Source organism: Pseudopodoces humilis, chromosome 2 (assembly GCF_049639895.1).
Source record: "Pseudopodoces humilis isolate 2021_Gansu_Grassland_sample_001 chromosome 2, ASM4963989v1, whole genome shotgun sequence".
NCBI lineage: Eukaryota > Metazoa > Chordata > Aves > Passeriformes > Paridae > Pseudopodoces > Pseudopodoces humilis.
In genome coordinates this window covers 113288682-113303611 of record NC_142201.1, presented here as the reverse complement: position 1 = coordinate 113303611, position 14930 = coordinate 113288682, and the positions used below count along the sequence as shown (strand labels likewise).

The 14930-nt window shown below is 41.0% G+C and overlaps 1 protein-coding gene across 2 annotated transcripts in view; it reads left to right on the top strand.

The window, feature by feature from the left end:
* Window positions 1-14930, top strand: part of FCHSD2 (FCH and double SH3 domains 2) — a 121938-nt gene that overhangs the window by 64559 nt on the left and 42449 nt on the right. For both annotated transcript variants that reach the window (XM_088051948.1, XM_005524085.3), the window contains exons 6-8: window positions 1057-1190; window positions 2063-2117; window positions 2517-2645. In XM_088051948.1, coding sequence (XP_087908074.1) covers window positions 1057-1190; window positions 2063-2117; window positions 2517-2645 — 318 coding nt within the window. The remainder of the gene's footprint in view (window positions 1-1056; window positions 1191-2062; window positions 2118-2516; window positions 2646-14930) is intronic.

Genomic DNA, 14930 nt, shown 5'->3' with positions numbered 1-14930 from the left:
CTGTGCTTTATAGCAATTTGACAGCTTCAGGGAGAGCAGGATTGTGTGGTGAGAAGACCAGCAATTCCTGTTGGCTGCCAGTTTGTTTTTTACAGGTGGCTGGGTGTTATTTTTTAGCAGTGGAACAGGGGGAAGTTAACATTACCTTGTTGGGTTACAGCACCTCGTTAGTCCTGCAGCGCTCCCGAAGGAGGTTACATGCATTAATAATTAGTGTAATGAAGATCTGAGGTGTTTTGAAGGGGTGTTCAGCACCAGGGCACCTGGAATGAGCAGAGCCAAGGGGGTGATGATGACATGGAAAGAGCTGGGACCTTTGGGGTGGTGTTTGAAGAACTGAAAGGCAAGTTGGTTTCCTTGAACTCAGCCCTGGGTACCGCTGGAGCCTTCACTGACCACATCCAGCCTGTGATGTCTGTAATTAAATAGAAATCCACTGGACTATCAATCTCCTGTGTGCTTAATCCAGTTTACCAAAAATCTTTGGTAATCTCTTCTAAAGAGAGTTTTAATTCTGGACATTGATGATTCACATTGGTTTTCTTACCTAGATCCTGCTTAGTGTAGATCCTTTCCCACTTTGTTGGGGTTTTTCTTAAGCTGGCAGGGTGTCTGAAGAATTGCTGAATATAGTAATTTTTCTTCCTGTTGTGTTGTGTTTCATGTGGCAGCTTTTGCCTCATGTTTTAAATTTTAAAGAAGGAAAGATTAATCATTTTTATTTGTATCACTTCCAGTAGATTGCCTTTGTATTTTTCCCAGTTGTATTCTGATGACTTCAACTGATTATCTCATCCAAAGCTTTCAGAACTTTTATGTTTAATTTGTGGGTTATCATTGATTTTGAACAGTTTAAACAGCAGCAGAAAGAAAGGAAGAGGGAAGGTTTTATGTTCTGATCAGTTTTAAAAGACCTCCATGAATAATTGACCAGGAGTGACTTGAAGACTGCATCCTTCCCTATGAAATACCACAAAAAGCAGCAAAGCAATGATGATGATATTATTTGGATGCAAAGAAAAAGTAATATTTTCTTTCCTGGATGCTTTTTTTCAGTGCGTGGACCAGCTGACAAGAATCCAAGCTGAATTACAGGAGACAGTCAAAGATTTAGCTAAAGGCAAAAAGAAATATTTTGAGACTGAACAGATGGCTCAGGCGGTGCGGGAGAAAGCTGATATTGAGGCCAAGTATGTTTTTATAATGGCATATGTAGAAATAATTGCAGCCCCAAAAAGCACATTTGTATTAGTTTTTGCACTTGATATTTGGCTTTCAACGAGATTCTGCCAGGTTTTCTTTGCATTTTGCTTCTATACATTTTTGTAGCTATTTCAAGCACACCCTGAGAGGAAATTAGAACTTGTTTGTGTTGGTTTCTTTTGGAAGGAAGTTCAAGTAACGGCTTTAATTTGGCATTTTCTAAAGACGGTGTGTCAGCTGGCACTTCTTTGATATTAAAGCCTCCTGACTTCCTTTTCTGTCCACACATCTCAAATTTGGTATCAGTCCATTTAGAGGGGGAGAGGCAACTGGACACTGTTTTTATTTTTTGAGATAAATTTTTGTTGTTTAAGTTTTTTTCTGTTCCTTGACATCCTAAAGAGGGTGATTTCCTTCCTTCCAGGAAAACCATTAGCACATGTTTTGCATTTGGAGTCTGGCCTGTCTTCTGGGAGTTCACCACACCCCTTTTTCTTTCTTTTTCTTTAATTTTTTTTTTTTTTTTAGAAATTATTCAGAATTGCTCTCAGGGAATGAATTGATGGTTTCATTAGAGATCTTTTCTGTCTTTCTGAGGGATGATGGAAAAGAACTTTAATGAAATTACCTATAATACCTGAAGAAAGGAAGCAAACAAATACAAACAGAACCAAAAATTTGAGCTTGGGGGTTTTGGAGTAGGTTTATTCTGCAGTGTTATTCAGATTAAAATAGCTGTTGACTTGATTTTGTTTTCTTATTTACTTTTTAAACTACTGACCTTCAGACAGCTAAAAAATATTTTTGTAGAAATGGTGTAAGGCAATCATTCAATTTGTTCTGCTCATTTCTGTTCCAGGTCCAAACTTAGTCTTTTTCAGTCAAGAATAAGCTTGCAGAAGGCAAGTGTGAAGGTGAGTATAAAACTTGTATTTTGCTGCTCATTTCATGAGGCAAATGGCCCAAATTGTCTGGAATGTAGAGGTGAGGGACAGCTTGGAAGGGGAATTGATAGGACAAAGGATGAGCTAACAGCATTCTCTGGGCAGAGTATAGAATTATATATGGAATATATGCAAGGAATTATTTTTTCTAATTAGACTCAAAACTGTTCTTTGAAGACCACATGTGAAATTCCAATTGCAGGAGAGAAAAAAATCCATCAGGAATCCCCTCATCGTTAGGAAGACTTAAAAGCTATAAATGCCCTAATTTTTTCAGTATATTAACACATATACACACAATTAATTTGCTATTCATGTATGCTTGGTCATTCAGATTCTCTTTCTGAGCTGTGTTTTCACTTGTTGCAGTTAAAAGCCCGAAGATCAGAGTGCAATTCCAAGGCTATCCATGCCAGGAATGATTATCTCCTCACTTTAGCAGCTGCCAATGCACACCAGGATCGTTACTATCAAACAGACCTGGTAAACATCATGAAGGTAAGGAGGCTGATTTCTGCCTGCCACTGGGAACTGGGAAAATCTGGGTGGGAAAGTCCTGGATTGACTTTTCCAATGAGTTGCCACGAATGAGAGGGAAGGTAGAGCCAGCAGTGGTGTCTAAAAAAACTTGAACTGGTCACTTTTCATATTTTAATTCACTTATTTTCTGAAAAACTCACTTGGATAAAACTCCCTTGGATAGAGGAGTCAGGTTTGTCAAACCAAGCCCTGTATTTTCCTGTTGTAAGGAAACTACAGATTTTTTTAGTTCTTTAGTACCATATCCCATAATCCTTTTTCTTTTGTATCTGATCAGAACACTTGTTGATGGTGTGATTAATGAGCTAGAGTTATAAAATATCTTGGTTTCCAAACTATGGATTTTAGGGAACAGCATTCTTGTTCTTACCTGGGGCAATTTGCCAGGTCAAGGCAGGAGTAGCTACTTGAACTCAGAGGAAATGACACACTTTAAAAAGTTCAAATCTGATTGCTCACAGTTGTTTTTTTCATGAATATCACTCTAGAATTAATTAAATGCACACTATTCCTGTGTCTTTGAATTGGAGAGTTAGAGATAAATTGTAAAATCATCTACTTCACACTTCATCTGCTTGCATTTCACATGGTGACATTTTCAAACTTTAATTTGCTCTTTGCTAACTATTTCCAGGCAGGGCGACTTAGAAGTCTGTCATTTGCATTTTGAATTGCTTTATTGGAGAAATAGCATAGAATTATAACAAACCCCTGTATTATCAGCATGACTTTGCATTTTGGGGGGGAAATATTGATATACTGGTATGAAAAGCAGGTAAGTGAGTTAAAAAATGAGAGCACCAAAGGAATTCTGCTGCTTTTCCCTGTGTGTGTGCTTTTCTGTTAGTAAAATGTGAATATTTGTGCTGACTAAATGTTTAGTACATGGAAATGCTTGTAAAGAACTTCCTTGTGCTGGTGCAGATAAAATTATTAATTGATGCTTACATAAGATAATTTCATACTTATATGCACGGTTGGCTGTCATCACTTAATGCTCTTACTTGGGAGCAATTCCAGAAGGGAACTGAATATGTTCACAACAAAACAAACAAAAAGGGTGTTTGAAATAATTTTTGAAAATGAGCAAATAGCCTTGGTAATTTTTTTTTTCAAGTCTTTCTCAAGCTGAACCTTTTTTTTTTTTCATACAGAAAAAGACCTTACAGCTTACTCTTTGATATAAATAATTGTGGTTTACTGAAAGCCTAAGTGCTTTCATCCAGACAAATTACTCTGGAAGGAAAGGACTACACTCAGGGTTTATTTTTCTGCATCTCTCAGATATTTATAGCAGTTGAATCTCTTTGTCTGGTAAACAAGAGTGCGTTTTTAATGAAGAGCTGTAAATTTGGGTCTCTTGCACTGTTGGTCATGAGCAGAACTCGGTGGGAACACACCCAGGTGTCCTGGGAACAGAAAGTATCAGGCAGGGGCACAAATTGGAGTGGAGTATATAAAATAAATATAATACATATATATTTTTAATAAATATAATGTAAATATAAAATAAAGTGGAGATTTTAAGAGAGGGAGGGGGAAGATCTTCAGGAAAATCAAGGAAAATGCATCACTGGTCTCTTAATTCCTTCATCCAGGAGCTCTGATGTAAACTGAAGTATGAAACTGCTTAAAAGTATAAATAAATACTATAGAAACAGCAGTTTGTAATCTGCACTGGGATTTGCTGCCAGGGTCCTGGTTTCTCCTCCTCCTCCTGAAATTCCTGAGGGAATCCCACTGTATAAAGTACAGAAAAAATGATTATTTTATTTAGCAGAATGATTTAACACAAATGGAGAAGGAGCTGGAGAGAGGGGTGACCAGTTGGAGGTGAAGAGTCATTCAATGTATGTATATATGTAAATGTACAATGACTGAGAAGTGAAGCAAGATCTTGCCAATTTTTGTTGACCAGGCAGAAAATAGCCTATGAAATTAATGTTAAAAAGAGAAATGCAGTAACTTGGGGAAAAAATTGCTGCCTACAGAATAAAGAACTCTGAATAGCCATTACCATTTTTGAAGAAGATGCTAGAACAGGAGAATGGAGTGAAGGACAAAGAAATGGAGACACCTGTGCAATGTTTCTAATCTCTTGGTGACATCATTGGGAAGGGAGGATTTGGGAAGGGACTTTCACCCTTCCAGCACAGTTTTTGTTTCGATAGATTGAGTGGTGGTGTGACCCAGTATACTTTACATGCTGTAAGCAGTTGTAGTGTCTAAAGTAAACATCTTGGCAATCACTGTGTTGTGATTAATACTGTAAAAATGTGCCTTTTATCTCAATATTAGTAAGTCTTTAGGTATTCCTGTAGTGCCAAGTGTTGTCTGTGTTTCCCCATTTAGCTGCCCTTGAGCTGATCTTTGAACTGCTCAGGGCTCTCCACATTTCTAAATCACATCAAGTATCTCCTCAGCGTGTTCAGATTTTGGTCCCAGTGCCTGTTTTTCTAGTTGCTACCCAAAAATGAGAAAATCTTCAGCGATAGAAAAAAACACATGAAAACTTCTCAGCTGATACTTGGCTGCATTACTGTATATAACATTCACAAATGTGTCAGAGGCTGTTTCTGTTTGCATCCATCATAACCAGTTTCTCCGTGGGTTTTGCTTTTCCTGGAGTTGTTGTTTCCAGAATTGGAATGGAGCTGTGTGGGTCCTGTTGGTCGCTGGAAGCCGGGGCTGCCTTGGCTGCAGCACAGCCAGTCGTGCCTCCAGCTGCTGCCTTTGGGTTGGAGATGTGGCACTGCACCTCAAACCATGCCTCTGCTCCTCCTGCATGTGCAGGCAGTGCTTGCTTTCCTAGAACACATGAGATTTCACTCTCAGCTCTGATACCGACTTGGCTGCATTATAAAAATGACAGGTTAAGAACTCAGCTGATGTGGCTGCTCCTTCCATCTGTTCTCACCTTATATTAAATTACCTTTTACTTCAGTAGGCTGAAAGGTGTCTTGCTTAGCATAAAATGGAATCATGGAGTGTTTATTATTGGATGTGGACATCAGAGGTTGGTCCTGGTGTCCTGTGGGAGTTGAGCTGAGCACAGACAGGTGGAGTTCTTGAACAGCTTGTCTTGCTGACAGCCTGGAGAATGCATCTTTGGTGCTTTGTAACAATAAAATCCAGCAAGAGGCTGTTCTGGTGTTGGAGGAAGGAGGGGTGATATTCTGCAGCCACAGTGTTGGCTTATGCCTGCAGGAGATATTTCCAGACTGCTGGGAGAGGATGATGTGTGCTGGGCTCAGGCACCTTGGGCTGCTCCCAAGAGGAAGCTGCTGCTGGGTTTGTTCCTGGCTCTGGAATGCTGCTGTGGTGCTGTCCTGTGACAAATGAATCACAAATCCACCTCGTGGCCTTGTTTCAGTTTTCTGTGATAGGCAACAAAAGGGGCTTTTCATAGGCAGGGCTCCTGGTACACAGAGCTCCTGCTAATTTTCAGTGGTTTGGAATATGTTACTTTATTCTGCAACATTTTTATGCAGAGAAGAAAAAGTGATTGGCTGTGCTGTGTTTGTAACTGTGAAAGCCATCACAGACTAAACAGGGATGCTAGGAAAGAAAATACAAAATGCTTCCAGTTTTTTTAATAGGATGAAGAATTGTTCCTACTGTGCCTTCCTAGTTTTCCAGTTTGACCACTTAATAAGGAGCAGAGCCATTCTAGGTCTCTGTTGAGAAAGTGTTTGAATCCTTTTGCCTTTCTTTGTATCTGTCCTTTATGTCCATTTCAATCTCTGCAGTGAAATTAAAACCCCTCAAAGCACAGACTAAATAAAGCCTGGTAATGTTTTATTCTCTGCCAGTTTCCTGACAAGCTGCTTAGGAAAAGTTGCCATCACCTGAGTGTGAAAGTACAGTCCACAAACCCTTTTAAAAATAAGTTGTCTGCCTTGTGCTTAGGTTTTTACTTTAAACTGAGGTCAGAAGGAAGTCAGAGGTGATGGTTGAAGTCCAATCAGACTGTTTTGATATTCATCCTTTTAGAAACTTTATCGTTTTTTAATGCTTTGCTCTTAATTCTGTAAGTTCCCTCATGAACCACCTCAAAGAATGACTTTATACAGCAGCCTACAGTGAGGAAATGTTGACATGAAAAGGAGAAAAGCAGCTGTGCTGGACACTTTAAATAGTCCTGAGATTATTTAAAGAGAGAAAGAAAGAGGGAACAAAAACTTATATTTCAAAATCACAGAATGGTTTGAGTTGGAAGGGGCCTTAAGGACCATCAAGTTCCAGCTCCCTGTCATGGGCAGGGACACCTTCCACTATCCCAGGCTGCTCCAGCCTGGCCTGGAACAATTCTAGGGATCCAGGGGCAGCCTCAGCTTCTCTGGGCACCCTGTGCCAGAGCTGAGGAACAGGTTACAGGTGATGCTGCATTTTTTATGAACACAGAAAAATTCCAGAGAAGGTAGCAGGCAGTGGCAGCAGGTATCTCTAAACCAAGCTCTTTTAAAAAAGAGATATTTAATGTCATGGCTCATGTGGGCTTTGGTGTGTGAGGGAGAACAGTGTCAAAAGCTGGTGCTTTGTCTTTGTGGCTTTGGTGGTTTCTTTTATCCTGTTGTAATTATCAGGCTGCTTTTCTGGTTTTTTCTGTACTTTCCAGAATGCTTGACACGAGGAAGTGGAGTTGTGTAATTTGGCTCTTGTTCTTGATCGGAGTTCTTGTGATGATTTGGCAGGTTTGAATAAAAACTTTGTTACATCATTTCCCTGCAACAGCCCTTTGCTCAGGTGTGGGTGACAGTAACAACAAAAGTTACAGCAGCTCTTTGTTAATTTGAGAGGCTGATTTATAAAATCACAGGTGAAGTGTGGCTTTTCCACACCCTTGCCTGTTTTCAAGGACTCAGAGAGTGGAAGAGATCTGGCTCACTTCCAAGGAATGAGCAACGTGGTGTACTTGGCCCTGCTCTGAGTGCAGAGATTGAACTAATATCTCCCTTTTTAAAACCTGAATTACTCTATCTTTCCTTAAAACAGCATTTTTTGGTAAGGAGGTTCTCCTTGGGATTCCCTGTCTTCTGCTTTCTTTTTTTGTGGGTTTTTTCTGCAATTAAGTGGAGTAACTGCATGAGTACCATCACTGCTGCAACCTTCATGTTCTGGTGAGCCCTGGTTTTTATTTGTAAGAATGGTTGGGGGTTTTTGTGAGGCTGTGTTGTCTTCTCTGTTTTCAGCATAGCCATCCATCACTTTACCCATGCACTTTCAATGATCATTTAAAACAAATGCAAAAATGCAGGCTCCAAACACCACTTGCACAAATGAGATTCAGCTGCAGCTGGCAGTGTTTATAAAAATGACCCCAAATTGAGGACTTGGTGGCTTTCAGTTAATAATTTGCTTTGTGCCTTGAAATTAATAGGATGTGTATGGCAAAGGGTCCTTTCCCCTGGTGGCTCTGTCTGAATTGAAAAATAAGTTGACACAGTAGCTGAAAGTCTTAAATTGGCTCGGGAATGTTATCACAGAACTGCTGTGTCCTGTAGAAATAAAAGGGTACCATTTGCATCAGCACATATTTCTGTAACCTCTGGAACAAGCAGAACCAATATTATCACCGTAAGAAATCAATTTACGTCCATGTTATTGTTTCAAACTTTATGGAATGATTTAGAAGCACCCAGGGGATTCTTTTTTTTAAAATGGAAAGTCTGGCCCTCAACGAAAAAATAGCATTAAGATAAAGTAATTCTGAAGTCACCAGAGATTTCCATTTTCTTCTATAAATCTCTTTTATTATTTCAGTGCTAGCAATTCTTTTAAGATCCTGTAAAACTCCCTTAAAAATGCGGAGGGGACTTCGTGCAAACGAAAGAACTATTGTTTCACTTCCGGTCCTTGTCAGCTGCAAGCTGCACGTATTTTGTAATCCCCATTAAAGCAGCCATGGATGGCATTATCTCCAGCATCAGATGGGCACAGGAACTTTCCTTCCCAGGCAGTTCATGAGTGTATTTGGCTTCCTCATGGTCATTCCCACAGAGGGGGGTGGCTGAAGGGATCGTGTTCAGCACATGATGCCAGTGTTCCAGAAGATGCTCACTGTAGGTTCCACAACAGCTGATCCTGATCCCAGACTGTTTTCCCATCCAGGGATGTCTGTCTCTGTGTTGCTGTGCATGTCAAACCTGGGGGAAAAGAATCCCAGCAGCTGCATAAATTATTAGGTCATTAATACACAGTTGTGGTCTCCTGTTTGGTGCTTTTCTTAAATACTCATCTCTCACATTCCCAGCTGATACCTGAGAAGTGCCTTAGAGAGCTTTAGGTGTTCACAGTCCACAGAATAACTCCAGTTGGGAGCACTTGGATTCCAGCTGACTGTGAGTTAATTCTTGCAGGGAAGTGAAAAGGGGATTTGCACTGGAAATGCAACTTTTGATGTTAATTTTGGTAAAACCACAAGCAAGCAAGGTTTACTGGCCTTAACAGTAAATTGTATTTGCACCAGGAACTGTATTGTATCATAGAGTCATGGAGTGGTTTGGGTTGGAAGGGACCAATTTCTCCAGTCCCATCCCTGCTGTGGCAGGGACACCTTCCACTATCTGAGGTTGCTCTAAGTCCCATCCATCGTGGCCTTAGGCACTTGCAGGGATCCAGGGGCAGCCACAGCTGCTCTAGGCACCTGTGCCAGGGCCTGCCCACCCTCCCAGAGAGGAGTTCCTTCCCAATATCCCATCTAACTCTGCCCTCTGCCCCCCAGTTCTTACATTTCCAATTATATTTTTAATTTTTCATAGATCAAATACATATTTTCCATTTCAAATCCATCCCTCAACCCTTGAAAAATCACGTTGCTCATCATGCAGACTTTTGATGCAACCTTGAGGCACAGGGGTGGGTCTGAGTCACAACTCTTTCTGTTGAGAAGATGCGAAAGTGTGATGGTCACATTGGCCTGGTGGCTGTCAGTTTGTTCCACCTCGTGTTTCAGTCACAAGTGAATCCCTTGGTAAAGCATTTGACCCAAAGAAGCCCATTTATTTCAGATATCCAGGTGTTTATTCCTCCATGGCTGGGCAGTGTAGTGGAAAAGCAGCATGGCAAAGTCTACTACAGAACTCAGGGCAACTTAATTATCTTAAAACAATGACTGTTTTTTCATGGTGAAATAAATTATTTCTTGGTAATGTGATTGACTTTTCAATGAGATTTCCTTCGGTGTTTTCACAGAAATATAAGAAAAGGGTTGATTGTAAAAGCGCAGTGTGATTTTACAGATGCTTATGAAAGAAAAGTATTCCCTGTGTCCTGTCCCTCCAGGCCTTGTCCCCAGTCCCTCTCCAGCTCTCCTGGAGCCCCTTCAGGCCCTGCAAGGGGCTCTGAGCTCTCCCTGGAGCCTTCTCCTCTCCAGGTGAGCACCCCCAGCTCTCCCAGCCTGGCCCCAGAGCAGAGGGGCTCCAGCCCTGGAGCAGCTCCGGGGCCTCCTCTGGACTCTCTGCAGCAGCTCCAGCTCCTTGTGCTGCTGGCCCCAGGGCTGGGGCAGCTCTGCAGGTGGGCTCTCACCTCAGGGGGAGGAGAGGGAGAATGATCAAGGATGAAATCAGGGATTTAAGCTGAGTGTAAAACAAAGAAAATGACTGGAAAGCCAAAATAATAATAATAATAAAAAAAAAATACTCAAAACCCCTGCTAGAAAGAGGACAGCAGGAAGGCAGTGTAAGGATTGGGATTGGGAAGGAGTTACTTGGGAGAAATCTGGTTGAGTAAGGTAGCAGAAAACCTAAAACTTAATTTTTTTAATTTCACGATTTTATGTAGAAACCTTTGGGATATGAGTGGAGGTTTGAGATATTTTGGTCAGCTGTCATAAACCCTCTCATTCTGAGCAGGAAATGAAACTGCCATCTTGTTTCAAAGGCACACTGAAACACAGTGAGAGCAGTTCCCAAAATACTTCTCTGTGCCAGCCTTGGAGCTGCTCTGGGGGAAGGGCCCAGCTCAGGATGCACCTGGTCTGCTCTGTTTGGGAGGCAGGTGGGGCCACCACGCTGTAACCAGAAACACGTGGCATTCCTGGCCTAGGATTCCTGGGAAAAAGCATCCCAAACAGATCCTTCACAGAGTTTTGTGTGCTTGAAGGCTTGGTTTTTAGCAACTGCTGATTCACTGGAAGAATTGAGGAAGCAGGGAAAAGTTACTCTTTTCCTCAGGTTTTTTTATTGCTGTTACTCATAACTATCCAATGTATCAGTGAGTTACCTGGAATGGACGTGTTTCCATTGAAACTGGGGGAAACACCCCGCAGATTATTCTTAAAATTGAATGTTTGTACACAAGTTTTATCCTGTTAAATGAGATATTAAATTGTGAAAGTTAGTGAAAATATGGAGACCTCAGAGACCTCTCCAGTGCCTAAAGGGGTGCCAAGAGAGCTGGAGAGGGACTGGGGACAAGGGATGGAGGGACAGGACACAGGGAATGGCTTCCCACTGCCAGAGGGCAGGGATGGATGGAATTTGGGGAAGAAATCCTTCCTTGTGAGGGTGGGCAGGCCCTGGCACAGGGTGCCCAGAGCAGCTGTGGCTGCCCCTGGATCCCTGGAAGTGTCCAAGGCCAGGTTGGATGGGGCTTGGAGCACCCTGGGATATTGGAAGGTGTCCCTGCCCATAGCAAGGATGGAATGAGAAGATTTTAAGGTCTCTTCCCACCAAACCATGCAGTGATTCTGTGACTCATCTTCTGTCGTCAGCGTCAGGACAAAACATTTCTGAGTGACTTCATTAATGAAAGCAGTGGAAGAATTATAACAAGGAGATGAGGCCCAAAATAGCAGCACAAGGCCAGTAAGTGTGAGATGGAAAATATCACACTGAATTTGAAGTTTAATTAAATACTAGAGAACGTTCTGGGGAAAATGGTTTCTAATCTACACCTGTCTTGCTGAGAGGGAGGCAAACCAGGGAAGAGTTTTCACAGACCTTTGAGGGTTTCTTAGGGCCCAGCTGTCAAATTTTGCGGGGTTCTTTATTCTTTCAGAGCTTATTCTTCTTTTCAGAGCTCCAAAGCGCTGCTGTTTGAAGACAGTGCAGGTGTTTGGGGATGGCTGGAGTTGAGGAGCTGCTCATTCCCTGTGTGGACAAGGGCTGCTTGAGCTCTGGTTTTTGCAGAGTCTTCAGAAAACTTCCTTGCCTTGGAATCCCTTCCTGCAGCTGAAAATTGCTATTTAGTTTTTACAAATTGCTAAGGAGATAATAGATTGTAAAGCTGGCCCAGAAGCTCGGTCATGGGAAGAGGAGGAGAAGTGGGAATGCTCCAGTGTGATTTGTCTACCTACCTGCAGGTTTGAGCCCCGAAATTAAAATTCCCATCCGTTCAAGTTGTCATCTCTGCTTAAAAAGCTTTGCAGCCAGGCTAGACCACCTTGGTGTGGAGGGAAGCAAATATTCCCTACCAGTAGCTTCCTTAGATCCCCAATTCCTGATGAATGACTTGTGGAATGGTGTCATCCAGCTGAATGAGGTTATTATTTTATAATGTTTTACAAATTATCAAAGCCCTAAGGTAATTGCTTGTAGGATTGGAATGCTAATTAAAGGAATGAATCTCTCTCTGGTATTCCCAGCGTTGCTCATGGATAATGGGAAGAACCTTTTGCACGCACTGGTTATCCCAGCTCACTTTCCTCTTGGCACCAATATTGTCCAGGGCATCCAGCAGCACCTTTCCATGTTTATCTTTTTAAAAATCCTCATGGATTTTTAAAACTTTGGGAAAGTTTTAGTGCTCAGGTTCAGGGCTTTTAATCTCACATAAAAGTCAAGGGGAACTGAAAATGATTCAAAATCGGGAAAAAAAAAATGTTAGGAGGAATCATGACAATATTCTGGGATTTGGGTGCCTGAATTTTCTTGGATAAGCTTCTTTTGACTGGAGTGTTAAACCAGGTACATGGAGATAATTAAAACCTAGGTTTCCAGTTCAAGCTGAAGAGTATTAGAAATCAAAATTTTAAACCAATGCTATTAAAACTGTTCAGTGTTTACTATACTAGATGTAAATATATTGTATATAATAATTCAGCAGATGAGAATTCAATTTAATAAAATACAAATTCCAGAAGTGCAGAATTCCAATAAAAAAGTGCATAAAAAGAAGATGGCAAATCTGAGAAATACCTTTTTTTTTCCTGCATAAAATGTTCACAGATGTTTGTGGCTCTGTGTATACCCAAATAATTCAACATTTTTAATAGCTGATCCACTTCTGTCAGGCTTTGCTCTTCTCATTGGGCAGTTCGTCCAGTTGGATTCAGTCTCAGTTCATTCAGCTGGATTATTGTAGTTTATTTTTATGACATTCAGATGTGACTTCAGTTCCAGATCCCTGGATTCTGTGTCTCAGCATTCCCACTGAGCACAGACCCTTCTTTCTGGCTGGGTCTGGGAGCCCCATTTCTAATTTAAAAGGGGATATTGGAGCATTCATTGAATTAACTTTGCTGAAAGGCTCAATTTATTTCGTGGCAAAGACTGAGCACTAAAGACAGCCTTGTATCAATGAAATCCCAGCCCTGCCAGATCCTTGGGATGTCTCTTCCTGTGTGATTTCAGCCTCTTGCTCTGCTCTGCCCACACAGTGTCAGGAGGGCCTCTGAGCAGTGGCACTGTGAAATTAAGGAGTTTTTTAAAAGGCTTGAGTATTAATCCTACAGGGCTGAAATGAGTTTGAAAAGGAGCTTAACTTTAATGCAGTTACGTTCAACAAATACTGCCAGGAGACCAAAGTATATTTAGGCATTCCCAATCAGGCCACACTTCAGAAGTGATTTAATTAAAAGATTTAACAGCACTAGATCCCATTTTTGTTCATTTTTCTGTTGATTTTTGCTACCCATCACTGTCCTATCAAACAGCAGAAGGTCAGAAAATCCTCTCAGCTTCTGGAGAACATGGCATGACTGGTGACTCCATCAATCCTTGTTCAGGAATACTGCTTGTAAAACTGCTTGGAATGGGGATTTGTGCCAGACTTTGGGATGGGGGTGGGGGGAATCTGTTTGTGAAAGGGAAAAACCTTTCACAATATTTTTAATTGCGGACTTCAGGCTCAAATTATCTTTGTACTCACCCACTGGCGCTTACAAGCAGTGCAGGCATAAATTGTTAGTGTGATTCCCTTGGAGATAATTGAGAATGGACTCCTGAAAGTAATAAAGCATAATTGGCACACAGAATTCCCAACTGGGGTTTGGGAACCCTGGATTAATCTTCTTGCTGCACTGCAGCTGCCATACCTTTGGCATTACCCCCACCATGTGTTTTCCTTTATTGTGGGAGATAATTGCTGCCATTGTTCTGTGATTCCATAATTATTGCAAATAATCACAGTGCTGTGACTCTGGGCCATTTTCCTTACAAGAACACAGAAATTCCTAGAAATAGTTGTATTGGATTTGGTCCTTGTATTTTAGAGCGACTGGCAGAGTAATCCTTTTGTAGGGAGCTTGTTCAGGAACGTGGGATTCCCTGTGTCAGATACATTCTGCCCTTCTCATACTGCTTAATTGTTTCATGTATCAGCATAACATTTAATTGAGTTTGTAATTTGAGTTGGAAAATGCCTGAATATTCTGGGTATGCCAACAAGGCCATTGGTGGTGTGGGTGAGACAGAGAAATGTTACATTTGCAGGATCACACCAAGCTGCAGGTTTGTATCTCTTTGGCATGATAAGAATCTGAAATGCTTGGGAATATATTATTAAATTATTGAAATTTTTAATAGTGGGACATTTCCATCCCTGAACCTACTCTGTGGGCAGCTTTTGATTAGCCTGTTCACTGAATACAGGTGACTTTAAGCCCACATAGAGAAAACAAACAGATGGAAGTGATAAATCCAAGGAGCAGTTGGGAGCAACAGCCTGTGCTGGGGCAGAAAAGGTTTTGTTGGAAGAGATTTATCTGAAGAAGTAAATGAAAATGATAATACAGAGATTGAATCAACTGAATTAAAACTTAAAGCCAGCAAAATAGGTGGTTAAAAAACTGCAAGGGTGCAAAAGAGTAAACAAAAGCTCCTGAGGAACATCATGCTCAGTATCTGATCTTTCTTTCTTTTTACTTATTTTTATTGCATTTCATCTGCCAGGGGAGTATTTTAAAGGAAATGCTTGTTTCTTTAATTTTTTAAAGAACATATTAAGAAAATAATTTTAAGAAAGTATTTTAAGGAAAAATATTTATTAAGAAACATTAGGGCTTGTTGTAAAATGCATTTT